Source organism: Varroa destructor, unplaced genomic scaffold, assembly GCF_002443255.2.
Source record: "Varroa destructor unplaced genomic scaffold, Vdes_3.0 BEIS01000003.1, whole genome shotgun sequence".
Classification (NCBI taxonomy): Eukaryota; Metazoa; Arthropoda; class Arachnida; order Mesostigmata; family Varroidae; genus Varroa; species Varroa destructor.
This window is the reverse complement of record NW_019211456.1, coordinates 39,894,644-39,915,271: the sequence shown is the minus strand read 5'-3', so window position 1 is coordinate 39,915,271 and position 20,628 is coordinate 39,894,644. Positions and strand designations below refer to the sequence as shown.

At 39.8% G+C, this 20,628-nt stretch overlaps 1 protein-coding gene and 1 long non-coding RNA gene across 11 annotated transcripts in view; one reads left to right on the top strand and one right to left on the bottom strand.

The window, feature by feature from the left end:
* Nucleotides 1-117: 117 nt before the first annotated feature.
* The window catches only part of app (Palmitoyltransferase app), a 32,906-nt gene continuing 12,395 nt past the window's right edge, over nt 118-20,628 (bottom strand). For 2 of the 5 annotated variants that reach the window (XM_086982810.1, XM_086982811.1), the window contains exons 3-8: nt 10,696-10,854; nt 8,246-8,538; nt 7,623-7,754; nt 6,544-6,738; nt 5,965-6,346; nt 118-3,623 (exon numbers count right to left, since the gene is read on the bottom strand). In XM_086982810.1, the coding sequence (XP_086838936.1) occupies nt 3,268-3,623; nt 5,965-6,346; nt 6,544-6,738; nt 7,623-7,754; nt 8,246-8,538; nt 10,696-10,854 (1,517 nt within the window). In that variant the 3' untranslated portion in view covers nt 118-3,267. The other 3 variants (XR_015323195.1, XM_086982812.1, XM_022800360.2) reach the window with 3 other exon arrangements.
* On the top strand, nt 11,431-19,516 carry LOC147756942 (uncharacterized). Of its 6 annotated transcripts, none has more exons than XR_015323201.1 (4): nt 11,431-12,076; nt 18,258-18,436; nt 18,788-18,848; nt 19,020-19,516. It is a non-coding gene; the product is annotated as an uncharacterized LOC147756942 (long non-coding RNA). The 6 variants fall into 6 exon arrangements; XR_015323196.1 differs by having other exon boundaries at nt 19,010-19,516; XR_015323200.1 differs by having other exon boundaries at nt 18,258-18,486.

Sequence of the window (20,628 nt, the reverse complement as noted above, 5' to 3'; positions counted from 1 at the left end):
TCGAGTGACATCACTACAAGCACCTGTTCTATACGATTTAATTTAGCAGAAAACCACGTAAGCTCTCAACCCATTCAACGTCGCCCACTTTATTGCAATAATTGACAACACTTAAGCTTATAATATAAATACATTTATTTGTTGTCTATACTTTTTGTTTCGCATGTTATCTTATCGTTGTCGTTATCTTTGTCGACTTCTTGGCATTTGTATATTAGGCATCTTCACCAGTCGCTGTATTGTTGTACAGTTCTTTGTCCTAAACACAGCATCTCATACTCTACCCTGAATTCACTTTAATTATAACTCATTCAGTATTATTTGACTTCAATCAATAAAGCTATTAGAGTGAGTACCACGATTTCTCGTTTTTATTTCTTACTTGAAATATCTAATGTCCATTTTGTAGTCTAGTCTATTCTATTGGAGTGACCGTTACATTAACTATGATTCGTACGTTGCTCGCATTCATCATCCGTTCTCAATTGCAATTTAATTTGTTTTTGCGTCAAGGCAAGGGATGGTCTGAAGCCAACTGAACTGCCATATCGATCCTATCATTTTTCCGTTGCTTTTATGTGCTTTCCAATTTGAACGGATAATAACATTATCTTAGTATTATTCTATAGTTTACATAAAATGTCATTTCCCTACGCTTGCTTTTCGGTGTTCAAAAAAGAAAGACATCTCTATGTACAAAACATGATCACCATTTTCATAGCCGTTACAGTTGTCCTCCAGCATGGTCACATCCGATAATAAATATCCGTCGTCATTTTGTCAGTCAGACTTTTCTCATTGGCTTTGCTGTCCCTTAGTTCCTACTTCGTCGATTATCGCTTGAGAATTCTACACGTTGATGAGCAGGTTGTAGCCGTAATGATTTATTTTACGATCGTCGTAATGAGGTAAAACTACACAGAGAGACTACCCCAAAATTACGTTCTCGTCGCAATGTAGCACGATAATGAACTCATTACTCAGCATTTATTGACCAGGAATGTTTATGGTAGGCACGATATAAGTGGTTGCCCATATGAGGGTCACACAACTTCAACAGTAGAATCAAAGCAGTCGTGTCGTTGATTGTATTTAGTTGATTTCAGTATTGGTTTTTGACGAGGAATCATTCGTGAAGTCTCAAGCCACTATGATAGATCGAACAGTTCGGTTAATTTTGGGGCACTCTTAATGGCTCCACAATGTGAAAGTCGTTCAACAGCTGTTAACATCGTTTTTCTTATGCGTAGCCAGTAGAAACGTCAATTTACGATGAATTTTTCCCCATAGTCGTTTTTATTCTGAAAACCCCACCGTACAGTCATCTCATACTCAGCAATTTAATATGATGAACTATTTATTTACACAGCATTTCTTATCGTTCTAAACTTTCATTACTTTACACTTGATTAAAATCATTTCTGATAACTTATTCATTTGTTACGATTTGTCTTTGTTATTATTATATGTTGTTATCCTATCGATTGTGGCACTTGCCACATAACACATGTCTTTGTATATTATTACATAGCACATATCCTGGATCTCTCTTAAAATATTGGCAGGATTTCGTTCAAACTGGACTTGAACGGGTCGACTCCAAGCCCATTCGAGACTAAAATGTCCAAGCCCATGGTAAAAATAATTATTCACAAAACGCACCCCCTTTCCCCAGTCCCCCGACGGCTCAGGTCATTCAGTCTTCATCGTGTTGCTCTCGTGACCCTTACGATATTTTACAGTATATATTTAATATGTACATTGGATTGCTGACCCTTTTCCAACGACTTACCACTGAAGGAGTGCATTTTTGATGGCCCGTTATGTCTATATTTGGATATAAGTACTATGAACGTTTAGAGGGCGAGTAATGAGCAACCGATTATAATTGGGCATCGTACCCACTCGGTCGCTTATATTCTTCCTTCTCATTTGTGGAAATAAAGAAAATCATTCCTTATATCCTATCTTGATGAAATTCACAAGGAAACATAAGAGCGTATTGTAGATCTAAAATTCTATTGTTGTACTGGCTTTAATCTTAAGATTTTTCGTTCTATCAATAAGATAACGTAATGTCATTATGCAGTATGAACTGTGTCCGTCGGGCCAAGACACAATAGCTTCTACCGTCTCTAAACGTTATTGTTAACGTGCCTGTTCTGTCTCATTGAGGATTCTGTGAATTTTCATCATATGACATGCTTTTGTGTTAATAGTCACACCCATATATAATAGCGAGCGTAATTACACCTTCCGTTATATTCATGAAACTATCACTGTCACAGCCCACTGCTTTCAGTTACAGTTACTACTGCTACAAGTACTATTAGATATTTATATATATATATATATATATACATTTGTGTCACCTTTCTTCATTCTTTCATCCTTTTGTCCACACAGCAGAAAATTCATGTATTGAATGAAGCAACGCAATGTGAAGCGCTATATTACAACGAATCCATCTGTTAACATTGGTATCATGCACATATCACTCAGTTAGGCCTTGCTTCACGAGTTCGGGTTATCCCGGGACTGTCGTAAGGGCAGTAAGATTGCATGGCATTGGCCTGGTGACAAATTAGAACTATACACTCATTCACTGGTATGTGCAAAGTTATTTAAATATAGTCTTATCCAACTTAACTGCGAAACCCCTGAGGGTACATCACACTGCGCTAAGTAAATGAAAATGGATCTCCCGATCGGAAAGTCTAGGTTGCCAGTGAGAGGAAAAACAACATCTAGATTGAAGCTGTCCTACATCAAAAGAATACAAATATAACACGGTGCTATCTATAGTCATTGCCCAATGCCAGCTAGATCTTAATCGTGGAATAAGCCTTCAATACTAATATACTTATCATCACCATAAGAGAACGCAGGATATGACATCCTGATTTGAGGATATTCTAAAGCTATTCATAGAATGTTGTGTTTTCCAGACACGCAAAGGCCGTACCTTCTAATTCTGATAGCAAATGTATGATCATTTCGGCCGCACATCGACATACATTTTCTCACCTCTTCTTGCTAATTACTAACATTAGCGTGTTGTTTTTCACTTGCCCGCTTATTTCTCTTTTTTCTTCTCATCATTATCATGAAACATTTCTCGTTGAAGCGGTCTACTATATAACAATTTCCACCAGCGTTTGTCGACCAGTACTTTTTACCATGATGCTGCTGCTGGCGAATCTTTCATTGCCCCGACTGCTACTTTCGCTGTCGTTTTGCACTACATCTCTAATGTCTCTCCTTACGCTATACAGACGACTGTTTAAGTATTGATGACGGAAAGTCGTTCGACGACGCGATCACCCTTGCTGGGGGTAATCCCGCGCTTTTCTGGTGAGAGGCTGCCAGATGCTGCTGGTGCTGGTGCTGCGCTTGTTGCACTGGACAACCATCAACATGGGGTGTAGCATGATAGAAACCCGTTGGCGCTACCATTTGATGCTGCTGCGTGTGAGCGAGAACATGCTCATGGGAGCTCATATGACTCCCAGGACCGCCGCCTCCACTTCCAGCAGCACCAGATCCGCTCTGATTGGCCATGTGCGACGAACGGTGCGGTGGGACCACGGCTACCGGTACAGGGTTATGACCCGTACTACGGCCTGTGCGGGACAGTGCATCAAGTAGGCATCAAGAAACACGAGAAGTATAACGTGCTATTAGTTAAGCTTTCTGTCTTACGCTTCTGCATCAGCTATGACCATACATAAAGATGTTGTGCCGGGCATGCAAGGCAGATTTTCTTCATTGGGAAATTGATTGAATCTCAAATGATTGTGCTTGCTACTATATGATTGTTGCTCGTAGACAAGGTAAAGTGTTTCCTTATTTTTGTCTTGCCTATTTTTCAATGACATTCCTTTGATTTGGCCAGCTGTTCTGTGTATGGAGTGAAAGCGTTGTGCAAACCTAACATACAGTGCAATTCAAACATAAAAACAATGGGAAACCTTATCAATAAAAAAGGTTTAACTGTGAAAATATTCGACAGCTTGGCATGGTCTTCGGCATCAACAGCTTTGCTAATCCGTTAAAGTAATGTTCTATAGCTTCGTGCAGACCATAACCGCGCAGGCTGCAGACTCGATTCAAACATTTATACCTTCTTTTCCTGAGTGTGGTGTATATCAGTTTACAACAATTCGAAAAGTCCATTCGAGTTTGCAGTGCATTGTTGTCTTCTAACACACGCATATATATGCTTCATCCGTTTATGCTACAGGTGGACAGTGGACAAAGATATGTACATATATATTCTGCTTTTTTAGCTTGGTGCAAAATCTTTTCAAACGAAGAAAGTTTATAGGTGGCGCTATAGCGTACTTTTATCACACCTGCCTCATGTAAAGGTGACACACGAAGCTATCTACAAAATCAGAAACAAAGAGACATAAGAATGGAGAACACTGTAAGAAATCTCTGTTATACATTGCCTTAGCCTGATCAATCAACTGATTGTCCCCGTAGCCTATTTCCGGGAAAAAATAAGAGCAACTAGAAGACCGAAAGAAAGGCTGGTATAAAAACTGTCTGACAGTGCCGATATAGTAAGTGCAATGGATTTGTAATTGCCACTTGTCACATGTTTGCTTGTCATCTTGAGACATTCGTTTATTTGGATATCGCTCAATAGTATTATCAATGGTTTTCATTACTGCAGTGATTAAAGATCGAGACTGTTGACAGAAATTTTCGCTAAACTTCGTTCAAGAAGTAAGGCGGTGTTTTTAAGTAAGTCACGCGGCACCATTGTTGGTCCATGTTATATAGACATATCGGCAAGAAAAACCGCAGATTAAGCATGTGACTATTGCTGCTGTTATTCTAAGCCATCGACACTCGACCACGGCGCTTCCTGACGATAAGTAGCAGCATTTTATGTTTAGAGTCGTCGAAAAATTGTAACGACCTTTACATTATGACCCTTAATTAGCAAGGTTTGGCTTTATTGGTGGCGGGCGCAAATTTTAAATTTCAAATTGGCGTCACATGGCCAGAGTTTAATTTCGTAAAAGATTGATTGAAATTGTATTTGAAGGATATGCCGAAAGTAGAAGCATTGCTAAACCGCTTTATGTAGTAAATTGTCAAGTTTTGCTACATTACAAGATTAATTGTCATTCGTAGCTGTTGTTTACTACCTAAGACCCGGTGAAGGTGCTAATTACCCTCCCACCTCTCCCCCCCGGCAGGTCTCGAGAATTAAATCTTTTTCTTAAGCACTTTGTAGGACCGACAATGCCGTTAAGATTGCTTGCTATGTCGGCAGCATCCGTGGTCATTTGAAATGTTCACTTTTCACAGTAGAACAATGATGAATTTCGTTGTTTGTCAACTCTCGGTTGTCACATCCACTCGATGGCCGATAACGTCCTCTGGGCTGAGGTGTCGAGTAAACGGTATAATAGACGTGTTACCTGGCTTACCTTTTCATCATCATCATCATCATATCTCATAAATTGTGTCACCAGAATGTACTGTTTACTAAAGTTCAACTTGAACATAATCTACGAGACTTGCACCTAAAAACAAGTCTGATTACTGATACTCCAAATAGATCAACTATAGACAAATATATTTTAGAGAAAAATCAGAGTACTGCTTATATAGAAATATACACCTCTGTGTGGAGTTAAGGACCCATAGGTAACTTTTGTAAGAATACTGCTTTAATACAAATCAGGCCAATACTTGTTACGATCTGCAACTTCACACAACTGTTTTTAGTCTTATAAATATCAATGATTAGTCAAAAAAAAATTATAACAAAAAACAACAATAAATAATTCTAAACAGGATATTATTATTGTAGGTATTAAAGCTGCTGCACGAATTTTTAATTTCTCAGAATAGGTCTTCTGCAGGTTGACAACTTATCGAAAAATTAAGTTCGCAATCGCCCGACATAGGATAATCTAGTTCTAAGTTTAAATCGCAACTTACCTTGTATATGTTGAGCTGGGAGAGTACCCGCTCGATCGTGACCACGAAACTGCTGTTGTTGTCGATGCAGCTGTTGATGCTGCTGCTGCTGCTGCTGCTGTGAATTAAGATGTGGATTCCACGTGGCAGGCGGGGCCGATGTGGCACGACTTTGGTGTCCAGGATGGCCTATGTGAGCAACGAGATGTCGACTATCGGCAGGTCCTAATCCATCTGGTTGTCCCGTTGACATGGCAAGATTACCGAGCCCGTGGCCCCCGTTGTTTCCACCGCCTCCTCGGCCATCACCACTAACCATTCTCTCAACCCTGTCCAGCTGGCTTAGAGGGATGCCTCCAGCAGCGACCTGCTGACCTCCGGCTAAATTATGCTGCGATCCATTCTATGAGACAGATAGTACGTATGATAATAGTTAGAAAAGTTAGGGGAACAAACGGCTATTCAATAAAATAGTATTGTAGCTTTGTTAAAAGATCACCTTAATTACTAATATTCTAAAGTTCTCTAGTACTTTATAAGGTTCTCTAGAACATGGGCAATCCATTGTAACGTTATACCGACGTACGTAAGAAAATGTACCTTCGAGCTGGCATGCACAGTGCTAAAGGGTCGGATGGTTGTAATCCTTGACCCACTATCAACGTAACTTCTTCGAGCAATTAACGATGGAGGTATAGGCGCACACAGCACACCAGCACAGTTGGCTATACAAGACCCCTGCGAATACGGATTGCGAACGTCTGCCCCCCGGCGAGATGAGAATGATCCTTTGATCTGGAAGCAGAAAACAAAAATTAGTGTGAGGTGAATTATATATGGCAAATGGTCTTTATTTATATAAGAAACAAGATATCGTCAATTTCTTACATTGGGGCGGTATAATCTAGCTGGCTAATAGGCATCGGTTCGTTGTTATGATAAACAAATGGTTATTGCTGATTTAGGCTGTAGCGTTCAGAGATAGTTACTAATGTCATTTTATAGACCTGTTAAAGAAACATGCCACATAATACTCCACATCAGGGCTGACAATCCGCAACGTAGGCCAGTTTTTTGCGGTTTCGACGGGAGACTAGAACGGACCTAGTTGTGCCATGTGCCTTCCGGACGGCCCCTCGTAGTGATAATTCATAGTTCAGATGAAATAAATAAAGCTTATTTTTCTACGACGGAAACAAAACTCTTATTTGTTTTTAATGACATCAACTTTTGTAGGGATACACGTGTTTAATCTAGCCTGTCGCCTTTGCTAAAAATTATTTTAGCATATAGACGGCTCTATATTCATATAGCTTTAACATTCATATAAGCTTCTGCAGCTTCAGCGTAAGCTAGCTACTTCATTTCGCTACGAGTTGCCTTGGACTAAAACATTCATTCTACGATAACTTACGTCAATAAGAAGAAGCAGAACCCTCTCCGGAAGATTTCATCAGAGATGTATTCGTCTATTTTCCGTGCGGTGTTTAGGATTAGAAAGCAACTTAGGAACCATGGAAATATCATTCCCTCTGTCTTGCTTATACAACTACACTATCTCTATATTCAGAGAAGGAAATCTGATAAATAACATAAATATAAACAAGACAAGATTGTATTCTAAATGTATCACCTATGCGGTACTTATGCTACTACGTAAAATCGGTAATAACAGCAACCGTGATATTATCGGAACAAGCCCCTGCTGATTTCGACTCAGAAGGGCCGAAGAAACGACGGTCTTGTGTGCAGGAAGTAGCCATGATTCCAATAGGGTAACTGAGTAGGTAACGAGCAGGTTGGCCAAAATACTGCATACAAAGATAAACAAGTAATGAGCATAGATCCAATATCAAAAACAGCTCACTTTATTAGAAAAAGCACTAGCATTAATAGAAACAGATGAACTATGAAACAATGTAGATGAGTAAAATATACTAAATAGCTATAGGAACATGTTAACTGACTGTATTGAATCGTAGGTATGCGTGTATGGTAAACACCAGATCAAATAAAAAAGGAACGAATGGAAACCGATTTGTGCCGCGGACCGTGAACAAGTAATGCTTGTGACAATCCGTGGTGTACACGTGGCATATATCGTCAAAAACGTTGAATTAGTAATGTGATTTTTGATATTTCATCATTTGGATTGACCTGCTACACACAAACAATAGCTAGTTGTTATTTGGACAATTGTCCTTTTATATATGGCTTTTGGCATGCTCAATGCGCGTACGCATCGTGCATAGATCGGTGTGTATCAGCTGTTTGCGGTCGGTTAACGTTCGTTAGGACTTACATCCTCGTTGGTTGTTTGGTTAGCTGTTGTTAGATAAGTGTGGAAGCCAGCCAGGCCTAGAATGCTCCACAGTGAGAAGAAGCAGACGACGCATTCGATACATGATGCGGGGTTGTCCCGTAGTGTGTCGGGTAGAGACTCCTTTGTTCGCGCTTCGAAAACCAGCCGTGTTATGACGCACGCAAAGATGAAGATGCAAAGCGCGGCTAATGATACGATGAACAGGTAGAAGTAGCGGTAATTACGTCGGCCGACACAGTTCCCCACCCATGGGCAATGATGATCGAAGCGATCTAGAAAAATACGATTGGGTCAAATCGGGTGTTTAGCAAAACAAACACACATACATACATACATACATACATATATATATATATATATATATATATATATATGCTCATATGTGTCGTTCAATAAATATGTTAGTCAGAAAACATCAGCAGTTCCGATTCCGACTATATATGACACAAGGTGTACTGTGAAATTCAGCGAAGAGTTTTTTGGTATAAAAATACCGTTATGTTATTTAGCGGAGATCAAGGTTTTATTATTAGCTTCTAATCACTTTTAAGTAATATTTTAACGACCAGTACGATTTTCAGTCTAAATTTACGAAATATTTAAGATTTGTTCACTTTGTACTCTTTCTGTATGTCATTGACTAATAAAGCTGACCATCGTAAGGTTTGGAGTTACGATATAGCTGTTCCTCAGGTTATATCCTATCACACGTTATCCAAAAGGGCGGTTCTAGCAAAACTAAAGTAAATAAGTTGTGCCTTAGATACCTCAGCGATATACTAGTTCATAAAAGGTCATGATTCTTCACAAGTTGGACGGTGGAATTAAGCCGTTTTTTTTAAGGAATTAAAATGTTTCTAATTTCCCAAGCAGTGTTTGCTTTACACGCATTTGTTTCACGTACAAGCAGATGACTAGTCACGATTCAAATATACTCATATACGTATATACAGGTGTGTAAACTATATGCAAATGCCTTTGCTTTTTTTTGCTCCATCTGCCAAGGGAGCACCTGGTAGTCATTCTGATTCGTTTGACAAAAGCTATAGTTTGATCTTCTGCAAAATCTGCTACTAGCAGAAAGGTCGTCCGACGAACTTGAACAACGTCTAATCATTCTGAGGAGCATGCATTGAGTATGTTAGGCTGGTGGGCACCTAGAAGGATTAGCACTTTTCCTTTAAAGGTTCTCATCCATTTATGTACTTTGTACAAGAGCTTCATGTGCAGAATGTGCGTACTTCCGCTATCTGCTATGGCTGATTTGAAACTAATTAAGTGTGCAGTAAAGATGCGCAAGGAGGCCAACTATTACTGCGATAACAGTCCAGGTTCACTGTATATTATGAACAGACCTCCCCCGCTTTTTCTGGTTTCCGATGATCTGCTCTAAATCTAAGCAAGAGTCCGTTCTGACTGATTATTGTAACCTGAAACCAGCGAATTTTAGAGATCGAACAGCAATGTCACTGTTGGATGGGCAGTTTTTTTTCTTTGAAGCTTACTTAGACGATGATGAGCGCATCAGTACTTCACAGCTGCACCAGTTTTCAAAAAACCGATGGCAAAAAGCTTTCTACTACTTTGTCAAGTTTGGTACTAGCTGCCGACGGTGTAGCATCGTTCGGTTAGCACTTGAAGGAAAAATTCCATCTGCAATAGTTATGCGCTTCACGGAAATTTCATAAAAACTCGTTATACCATCGTTCTATATTTCAGGTCGACATTTTCGATACGTTAGATAAAAAGAAGGTGGAAGAAATTGATCTGAAATTTCACTACGCCATTACTCAGTACGTCCGTCAAGGTTTATATGCCTCCGTTGGACAGCCAGCCCGGATTCCATCAAAGAGCATCCTGTCATACGAAATTCTGGAGATCCTACAACAAACGAAACTGTTGGCGCTCTATGTCAACGTCGATGTCCGAAGTCCACCTGATAAGTCCTAAGTCATACAAGGCAATGCGGTGCACTTACAGGGTGCAAGAGAAGTAAACTAATTGCTTCAAATTGCCACAAACTTGCTTTTTGAAAATACTTCGCCTTGACTTCTTCAAAAAACATGCCACGACTGTAAAATTAGTTTTATCCGACTTTGCCGAGTAAATTTTGACACAGTCGCTTATTGAAAGTGTAAACACTATGAAGCTAGCAGTACGCGAAATCGATGTAAGGCTGGATAGAGAGTACAACAGAATGATTTGAAAGCAAATGCAAAGTCTCCACAACCTGAAAGCATGTATATGGTAAGGAATCTTTATATTACAGCAGCTCGTTCGCATGTAAAAAGTCTTCGAAATGCCGCGCTGCTTTACACTAAGCAGATTTACGAGTAATTAGTAAGATAATTAACGGTGTACATTTAATTTGCCTATGTTGACTCCGTGAAGATTTCGTAAAGTGAGTAGGTAAACAAAAGGAAACTCACCGACACAGTTATCACACAGGCTGCAGTGCGAAGCCCTTGGCGGCCTGAAAATTCTGCAGGTAAAGCAGTATTTGAGCTTGACGGTCTGTCCATGAATTGTGACTTCTTTCGTTCGTGGCGGTGGACGTAGTGCGGCCGAATTTTCGCCATTTGGCACTTCTGAAAGCAAAGAAAAGAAATAAAATATAAGGAGAAAATCGAGAGGGGTCCATTATGACGTATAGAAAAACACCGATTCTCTTTATTACACTACCTTATATTCTATTTGTTTTTTTACCACCGCTGGTAATGAGTTGGAAATTACTTTTCCACAGTCAAGATAAAAGGGCTAATTTATGACGTAGCAGCCACTGCGTTCTTAGAACTTATCCTCACGTATTATACAAACTGCAATAAACCCTTTGAGAGGCTCTTTTGATTTGTTTATATTTTATGGTTTCTCAATCTCGGAAGTCGTTTTCGAAAAGAACCATTGTTATGAGTAAATATGAACTATTGCTATCTCATCTAGTTACCATTAATGAATTTGCCGGCCAGGTAGATTGCAAAGGGTCGACCTCATTAACGAACAACAACAACAACTGATGTCTTTGTAAGAACTTCAGTACTTAAAAGAGTCGTAATGCTACCCTAATCAAGATTATCATAGAATACGTAGAAACCAGCTTTAAAGCTGTAACAGGTTTTACAACTGCTTTTGTCTTTAAGGAGTCCCAGTGCAGATAAACCTGTACCGCTGTTTGCCATTAGTGGCACTACTCATCAATAAATACTGATGTCGCTATCAATAAGTGCGACCTCCTTCTCTTATACAGGGCTGCTTGATTCAACCAAGTCTTTTAGCTTGATCAGCTTTGCCATTTTTTGCTATGTTTCGTATAACAGAAAGAAAATTTTTCTGTATAGGTGCCCCCGTCGATGCGAATTCAAGAAGCGACGTTCTCTTCGTGCGCGTTTGTCCGCCCGCCTATGTCGGATAGGGATGACATTGAGAGTGCGATTGTGGCAAGGCACTTTGACCGCTTCCTACGTTGCTTGGGCGCACATTGTTGAAGCTGACGATAGCAGCTTAACACGACCTAACATGTACAATGTCGTTTCATTCCGTTTTCCTTCTGTGAGCGTGTTCAATTGGCACTCGGCGCTGGCCACCAGACTACTGTCCTGCTCAGGGGGGCAAAAACACTCGTTAATTGTTCTACCTATGGTCACGCTAACTATTGCTGTCGTTGACGTCGTCGCCGCCGACGACGACGACGCTGCCGCCTCTTCTAGCAACAGATCACTCGGTGACGGCCATTTAGCAATTCGACGATCGTCGGTGGACAATCGCATGACGAATGTGACACTAGGACGACTGTAAATTCCAATTGTTATTCGGGCAAGTATTTCATTGGCATTCAGTACTATCAAAATTCAATAGTCATTTATATACTACATCGTATTCCTAGGTAATAAACAAATTTAAACAAGTAGTTACCCGCACTGTAGTTAGCAGTGTACTACGCTATATCTGTAGGTAAGTGTGAGCTATAAACTGACACACATCGGCCCGATTAACAGGAGGCCAAATAGGACAGGCAATAGCAGTTTTTGCAACTCCATACATACGCACAGGTCCATACTTTTTTCCGCTATTGTGTGCTGCGTCTGCGTATATTTATTATGTGTTCTAATTAATTAGAATCGCGTGTTCAGAGATTGTGTTGCTTCTACACCTTTTGTTATAGATAAAAAAGGCGTGTCTTTTAGCACGTAAGCTTTCTTTGTCCCTTCGTTTGGCGCTCTTTAGCTTCCAACATCAACAACTTTATAGTACAAGCGCGTTTCTTTCATATAATTGTTAGTGACAACAAGGGGGTCTTCGACCTTGCACCGACGGACAACCCTCGCGTACAAAAAGATAGACGTTCGAATAGCGCTTCGGAAGAAGCGTTCCGTTCGGTCATTTTCTACTGGTCGCACGTCTGACACGTGGATCGATGCTAAGACCCGTCTTTGTGACATACAAAAACATGCATTGAATCTACACCCCGGCACGGACGTGCACGGATTTGACAACACGATCGAAATGCGATGCTGGAACTCGCCGATCGTACCGGGAAAAGCCAGTAAATCTGTAATGTGACAAAGCAGCAGCTGTCGTAGCTATGCGAGCCTTATTACCGAAATTGTCACGCTGCTAGCGCGTCCCGGTAAAACAGTAGCGCCGAATCGCGTCACGGTAGAAAACTGACAAACACGATGCCTTGCATTCCTTCCTATACATGCAGAACGAAAGAAAGGGATAGAGATAGACGTAAACAACTGCAAGAGCTGATGATGTCATGAACACGCCACATTCATAAAGATGTCGCGGCCAGCTGCGCAAGGCGAATCGAAAAGCAGACACTAGTTTCTTACATACACACACATTCTACAAGGCATACTAGACGAAACATATAAATTCTAAATCACTATAGAGTTATACAATTAATACGAATATTACTGCATACAGCCTTTGCTGAGACGCCACTTTCAATGTTGTGCAGCTTATTCTCCAATTGAGTTACAGCTCCAAATCTATAATTTTAAGGCATCATTCACAATTATGTATAAATGTTTTTTAGGTCAAACAAAATGGGAACCATGCTAACAACAAAAAATGTACGAAAGGAAGGCTGTGAGTTATCTGCCCTAGCAATAATGACGTTGTATCGCTACGGAATAGATGAATATTTCAGTTACACCATATCCAGAGTTAAGTGCAGGGTACGCAATGGATTTCCTTCGCTCTTTCCGTGAAACGCCATTTATATATATATATATATATATATATATATATATATATATATATATATATATATATATATATATATAGCGCTACACTTGATTGAATTAGTAACAATGGTGGCAATTTAAAGCCATAACTGGTCATCAACTTTGAGCTTCAGGGGTAAAAGGGCGATTTTAACCGAAAACAAGCACATTCGGGGACAACCTTTCATCATAAAAACAATGGCGATGGCGTTTCTTTTTCAAACCAATTTTTTCTATTGTTGCTAGTCCGCATTATGACTACATATTACCTTCTTCAAAATCCACTCCATGTATAGATGTCTTACCTGGGCACAAAGCTTAGTTTCGTCTTTTTTGTTTGTGTCCGAGCTCGCCTTTGAACAAGCAGTGTATGTCAAACAAATCAAAATGCTAATGTATTGACGACGTATACACATTGTTTTGTATTCTACTGTTTCATTAATTTAAACACGCAATTTGATACGAACCAAGCGTTCTGACTATCCTATCAAACACAATTTATACAGCCCCGGCTAATTAGTCAGCAGCATCATTCAGTAACCAGTCCAATAAACTTCATTGTCTCATTCGGAACTGTGTACTATAAAACTAGTCAAATAATCAGATCAGCATATACAGAAATGAGGTTATTTGACATCACATCCAATCGTCAGGGATATTTCAGAAGCAATCATTACGACCAAAAACAAGTACAAGTGGGTAAACAACATGCAACTACAGAGCAACAGATATGTATCGATTAGTAATTTAACACGTACGGGGGACACGTACTATTCACTAACACCTACTTTACCCAGATGCCCACAAACGAGTGGCTGTAGCCACAAAAGAAAACAGATCTCAAACACCCAAGTGTCCGATCAAGCTAGTTTAGCGGTGGCACAAAGTCAAAGGCAAACAGTGCCATCGTTGTAGCCACCACATCGTCCACGTGGCGCCCTCTACGTATCCTATAATATGACTGCAATATCTAGTGTCTATCTCTGTTACTATATATGTTACTATTCAATGTTGCGTGTACTATCTCACGTACTGCACCTGCCGCATTAAACAACACCGTCAGCGATCGTTATGCCACACTGAGCGGTCAACAATCGCACGCTGTCCCTGATATACGTTGAATTATTGATTGGTCAGCTATAATAACCGTTAAAAAAGCGGGAACAGTTTCTATCGCATCGCGTACACGAGCACACAGACGTATTAAGCCGGGAGCGTTTCGGTCGGAGAAGAGGTTTGCGTACTGGAATCGTAAAAGCAAAATTGTAACAAAAGAAAAAAAAAACGTACAGTGGCATATGATGTGAATCGTAACAGCCATTGTATATTCCGATTGGTACGTTTAGCCACTTGTATACGGGTACATCGCTGCATGGCTGTTTTGTTTTTATTTTTGGCTAAAGTCCCATCATTTATCATAGTGACAAATGACTGTCGAATTTCGCACCTTTTTGTTTGCACCAGTTTGCGCTGTTCTAGCTACTAAATTAGCAATGCCTTCTGAGCTGCCCCAAACTAACTAAAATATCTTCTTTAGCCTCAGTCGAATTCTTACGCTACCTCGTTGTCTGTTCATTACAGTTTCTTCAAAAAGATTTCGTTCTAATGGTACTGTCGTGGTGCCCTCTAAAAGGTGCCAATGCTACGAATCTGCTCCTGTTCGATTTATCTGTAGATTTTATTCGGAACATTTTGCCTGCACAATATATATATATATATATATAGAATTATTCTTCATTTACACATTAAAAAGCCTATTTTGGAACAAAAAATGTGCCGAAAATGTACGATGATGGCTAAATGCACGCACTCACCTCCATTCATACAGTAAATTTAAGTGGGCTTCCTGAATATCCAACTTACAAAATTGCGTATGAGAGAGTTAAAAATAACCCTTTGTACGCAACACACCCTCAAATCGAAACTCATACTGCCTAAACATGAATGATCTATTTAGTAACCCTCAAGTGATTCGAGCCCATCGAATGCACATATATTTATAGCACAAATCGTAATTCGCATTCGACATAGCGATGTTTGCAGTCACAAACGGATTAAAAAAAAAAATAACATTTTTATTCATGCTTGAAGTATGTTTTTAAGAACGGCGAATTCTCGGCTTTAATAGTATGCATTTAATTGGGGACGAAAAGCACGAGCCAAGAACAGACTTTACTGAATTCTATATCAGTTAAAATAATCTTTCAATTACTAGTATTGAAGGATATGAGGATACAAGAGTTACCAGATTCATTGAAAATATGCCAGACTGACGTAAACTATATTTTGTAACAAAGCAAATCTGCTCATACCATAACGAACGACCGCCTGCTAAAACAGACAGGACCTTATCACCAACACGTCGAAACTGTTGTGATTTATCCAAATATTTTTATAATGCTAAACAAACGCTGATTTAGCCGCATGACAACGGTTACCTCAACAATTGTGCTTTGCAGTTTATAGCGAGACCCTAATTCAAATAATAATCTGCTGTTAATTTATCTCGTCCTGCAAGCAACGATCGAAAAATATTATTACACTGATTACGTTTTCGAATGCTTTTTTATATATTCGAATAGTTAAGGCAAAGTTTTAAAAAATCCTAATTACGTTAATCATTTCTGCCAGTAGCAGCCAGCGTGACGAGTAAATCGATTGATTTTTTCACTCAGCGAGAACACCTGTAGCGAGCTGGTTAGTGGAAAGGCAGAAAATGGTCCACGTTTAATGAGCACTAAAAGTGTACTCAACGAAACGATCTCGAAAAATCTTTTGTACTGCGAGATGATAATTACTATTATCTTTTACGTTACTCAAGGATGGCCTCTCTTCGAGAACTTTTCGACGACAGGATTATTCTCTATACCGTCAGTGTTTTTCGTATAAAATATCCACAATAATGATATCAACCTTGGTTAGGCATTACACCTAAACGTAACCTTAGCAGCATCGAATAGCCTATCATAAAATATGCGATTTTAGTTCATTCAGCTGAGTCAGACCCTCAGGCGTAATAGATCTACAGGCTTCCCTCTTACTTCTCTTAATCCTCCTTGATTCGTATTGTAGCATCGTTTCACATAGTACCAACGTCAACATAAAACAGTAATACTGCTGTCCATACATAAAACATCCCTAGCCGGCCGGCCTCCCACTACTACACGTGGCAGAACTCCCGCTTTTTGCGCGGATACATCTGGCCGGGCAAGTAACATATAATCAAAAACGCCTCAAACACTGCACGCCGTGCGCAGTGTACGTAAGCGACGTCGACAACAATAATGGCAGGCGTTTCGGACATCGCGACAACACTTTCACGCAGAGGGCGTTCGATCGTGTGGTAGAATCTCTCTCTCGACGTTCTTCTCGGCCTAAAATAAGTTAGACGACTTGCCCGTAACCGGAAACGTCAGACAGCGCTCGGCTATAGTACTCGTCACAACAGCATTAGCAATAGCAGTACGCAACATAACGTATATATGAGTGGGAGTTGCGGGGATAAAATGATTAGATGATGGACAGATAGATATTGGATTGCCTTTGATGTCATTGTTGAGCCTGAATTGAAGATGACCAGACTAGTAGATTCACTGCTTTTCACCGCAGCGATAGGTCGTACCTGTGATAAACAGAGGCATGACTGTTTATCATTTATATGCACAAAATTTCCGATTTCATCACTAATAGAACTATCACAGGATAGGAATAATTAAAATGATGGCCTCAATAATGAATAACATGGGAAGGTTGTATCCCCCCCCTTAGCTATGTAGAGCATAGCTATTACGATAAACAGTTCAAGGATCTAACCACAGGACAGCGGTATCTCTTTAATATAGTTGTAATCTATTATGCCACTAAATATTTAGATCTTTCAGAAGGGCACATATTTGCATTGTCATCAAACTGATAAAATTTCAATAGAATTCACAACTGTGTTCGCTTGAATAGCTTTCGGTTTTACATATCTGTGCTTTTGGCTTAGATCGAGTGATATATGTCTTTGCATGGAGCGACATATACGAACGGTTCAAATGAGGTCTTGATAAGGGCTAGGTTACTGTTGAGGCATGTACTCATACTGTATTTGCGCTATGCTAACAGAATTCGAACCACAGAATATACATGTAGCTTTGCATTAGACGTTTATTAAACTAGTATTACAACATACATGCAGTAGCAACAGCAGCAACAATCGGTTCTAGCGGTCAGAAACGCTGAAGCAAGCAGCGAGCGTCTGCTTCACGGACCGCCGGATGGTCTGACTTGGTATGAAGTGGGATGCTAAAGCAGTGCTCGCAAGTAGGCAGCGCAAGGCATGACACCCGCCGCCAACGACAGTAAAAAAAAAAGTCTTAGGGCACTCTGGTACTGGGAAGAGTGACTGGTCAAGCTGAAGCTAATATGCCATCGTAACTGAGCGAACGAGTTCGTGAGCAATGCACGGTTAGATGTAAAGCTGACAACGCTCAAACTGCAAAGATAATTCTGTTGAAACTTGGCTCTATTTACGTAGCAACTGGCCACCTTAAGAAATCACCAATTGAACATTGAACTAATCGAAATACGTCCAAAAGGAAAGTTGCTGCCACTGCCAATCCAGTCAACATCTAAATTTCTTTTTTCGATTCTGTCGTAACGCTCATAAAGATGTCTAGTATATACACACAACTTGGATTATACACGAGCGTCATATCAACGTTATCGGAGAGAAGTAGTAGTGAGCTTGTGTGCAATGCTAGCAATGGTTGTTATTACAGATGTTGTCATTCGCTGCTCGTAACAGTTGCGGTTGTAGTGGTTTTTCTGCCCCCACAACCGTGAAGACAGATGGATTCGACTGCTCCAGTTTGTCAGGGCGGCGAACAGCACCAGCGGCATGGGCAACTACTGGTCAGCCCTCTGTGCTTACGGCCTCTGTGAATGCCCCTGGCTAGACGTTAGTGCTTCATCACCCACCACGACATGAAGTCTTCATTCTGCCGACCAGTTAAACAGTTGTCCGACAGCCCACGTATAATGATAAATCGATGTAACAACAGTATTACTATTATTGCTATAACATTAGTACGAGGCAGGCAAAAACGCGATGAATATCGTATTCGCCTAAGAACTGGGCTAAAGCACTGTATTGGGAAGAAAATATCAATGATAGATTGTGTCTACAGCTCTTTGATCAAAGTCAGCTTTACATTGGTAGTTCTACTTCGCAAATCGTAGTGTAAGTAAGCATTAAGCAATTGCCCGCATTTATGTTCTTAGCATGATAGATCATGTCATTTCCTTTCAGATCAATAGAAGACTATGTACGCCAAAACTGCAAATAGACAGGAAGCTGGGGGAGGCGAAGGGTAAGATGAAAAAAAACATTGGAATGAGTGAGTCGAATCTCTGTTGAGATGTGCATTGTATAAGTTACGATCCCATGAGGGATGAGAAACAAAGTTAATTTGGGTGTGAGGATATAATTTGAGTCATAATTAGAAAAAAAAAACACTTGAGGCATTTATAGGTGTTTCCAGGAAAATGGCATCTCTGGTTATCTATGACGATTTGGGCCGTACTACAGATGATCCGGTGATCGCGCGAAGATAGTAGTTATCTCTATTTTAAGCTGTCTGCGATAAGCCGGAGCTATTGGTCTGGATGAAACCAAGTTATTTTAATTGCATACATATACGTTACTACCACAGGGCACTACTGCGGAGCCCTTTCAAGGGCGTCCACGCTTTTGCCAGTTGCGCGCAAAGCATAACACACCCTATTGATCTACCAATTTATGCTTCCAAAATATTTATGTGCATCTTCACTTACGTCGTCATCGTCATCACGGTCACTGTTACCAGCTAGCGCTGTTCAAATAAACGAACATATAGTAGTACTAGAAGAACCTGCGGCCTTCACCCCACGCTTGTTTTGCCATTGATTTATTTCATTTGTTGATTTTACATCCAGCCAACTAATACAGATTGAAATAAATATGCATCAATAATTATCCCACTACAGTTATCCTGTTCCATCTAATCTCTTTCTCTTTTGTAATCCTGCTCATTCATCAGTCCTTTCTAAGGTTTACCAGGGAACTCAGCCGTCCCTAGATTTGTCTTTATCGTGTTACGTTGGCTTTTGGCCAGTTTTCCATAATACACTTACAGGGCTTTTGTTGTGTTCCATTCTAAAAAGAACTATTACACATACATCTTTGCGATATTTTGGATTTGTTCTCTCTGAAAGAAACTAGCGAAACCTTTTTTTGACGAAAACAAGCTCTACATCTATCGTTTTAAATTTACGGTGAAGATGTATTAGAAATTCGCTCAAAGAATTGCTTGAAACACATTTTCAGGCAATTCTTTGAGCGCTTTTGAAACGCAAAGAGAGCCAGCATATTTTTCGCAACTTTCACTCAAAAATGTTAAGTTTATGTACAGATATATGTGTTGCACTCATCGAGATCTATCGATTGACATCAACAAAACTTCTACATATAACATTAAATTCACCTTCCAAACGACAAAACTAAGATGTAGATATATCAATATGTATTGCATTCCGCGTCAATTCATCTAGAAGTTTTGATTGGCAATATCTCCTAGGATAAACTTCAGTGTAAAAAATTTTGGTCTCAGTTTCACCTGATCGGAAAAGCTACACCGTCCGATTTTTGGCCCTTTTCACGCTGAAACATCTGGTTTAGCTAAAGGAATGTGTAACGAATTTTTACTCGGCTCGTATGTCTCGCATTACTATTCAGCTTATCTAAAGCTTTTGATTGATGTGAGATTTTTTTGAAATTGCTAAATTCATACCTGAACGCTTAGATAACTATAAAAAAAACCGTCGATATAGCTTGTTGTAAACGGCACCAGACAATGCACGTTAAAATCTAGATCACAAACACAAATCACATCTATTTAGTACCGATTATTTCTGCATTGAACTAGACAAATTCGTTGTTTATTTTGCAGAGTTCGAAGATTTCAGCGTCAGCATTTCATGGCTATATGCTCTTAGAAGGATATTCATTAGAGCATAAATACAGAAAGACAAGGCTCAGCAGTCTTGATCTTCAAAAAATGTATATTAAAATGCAACGCAATATGACCGGAAATGGTCCAATTTTTTCCTTTT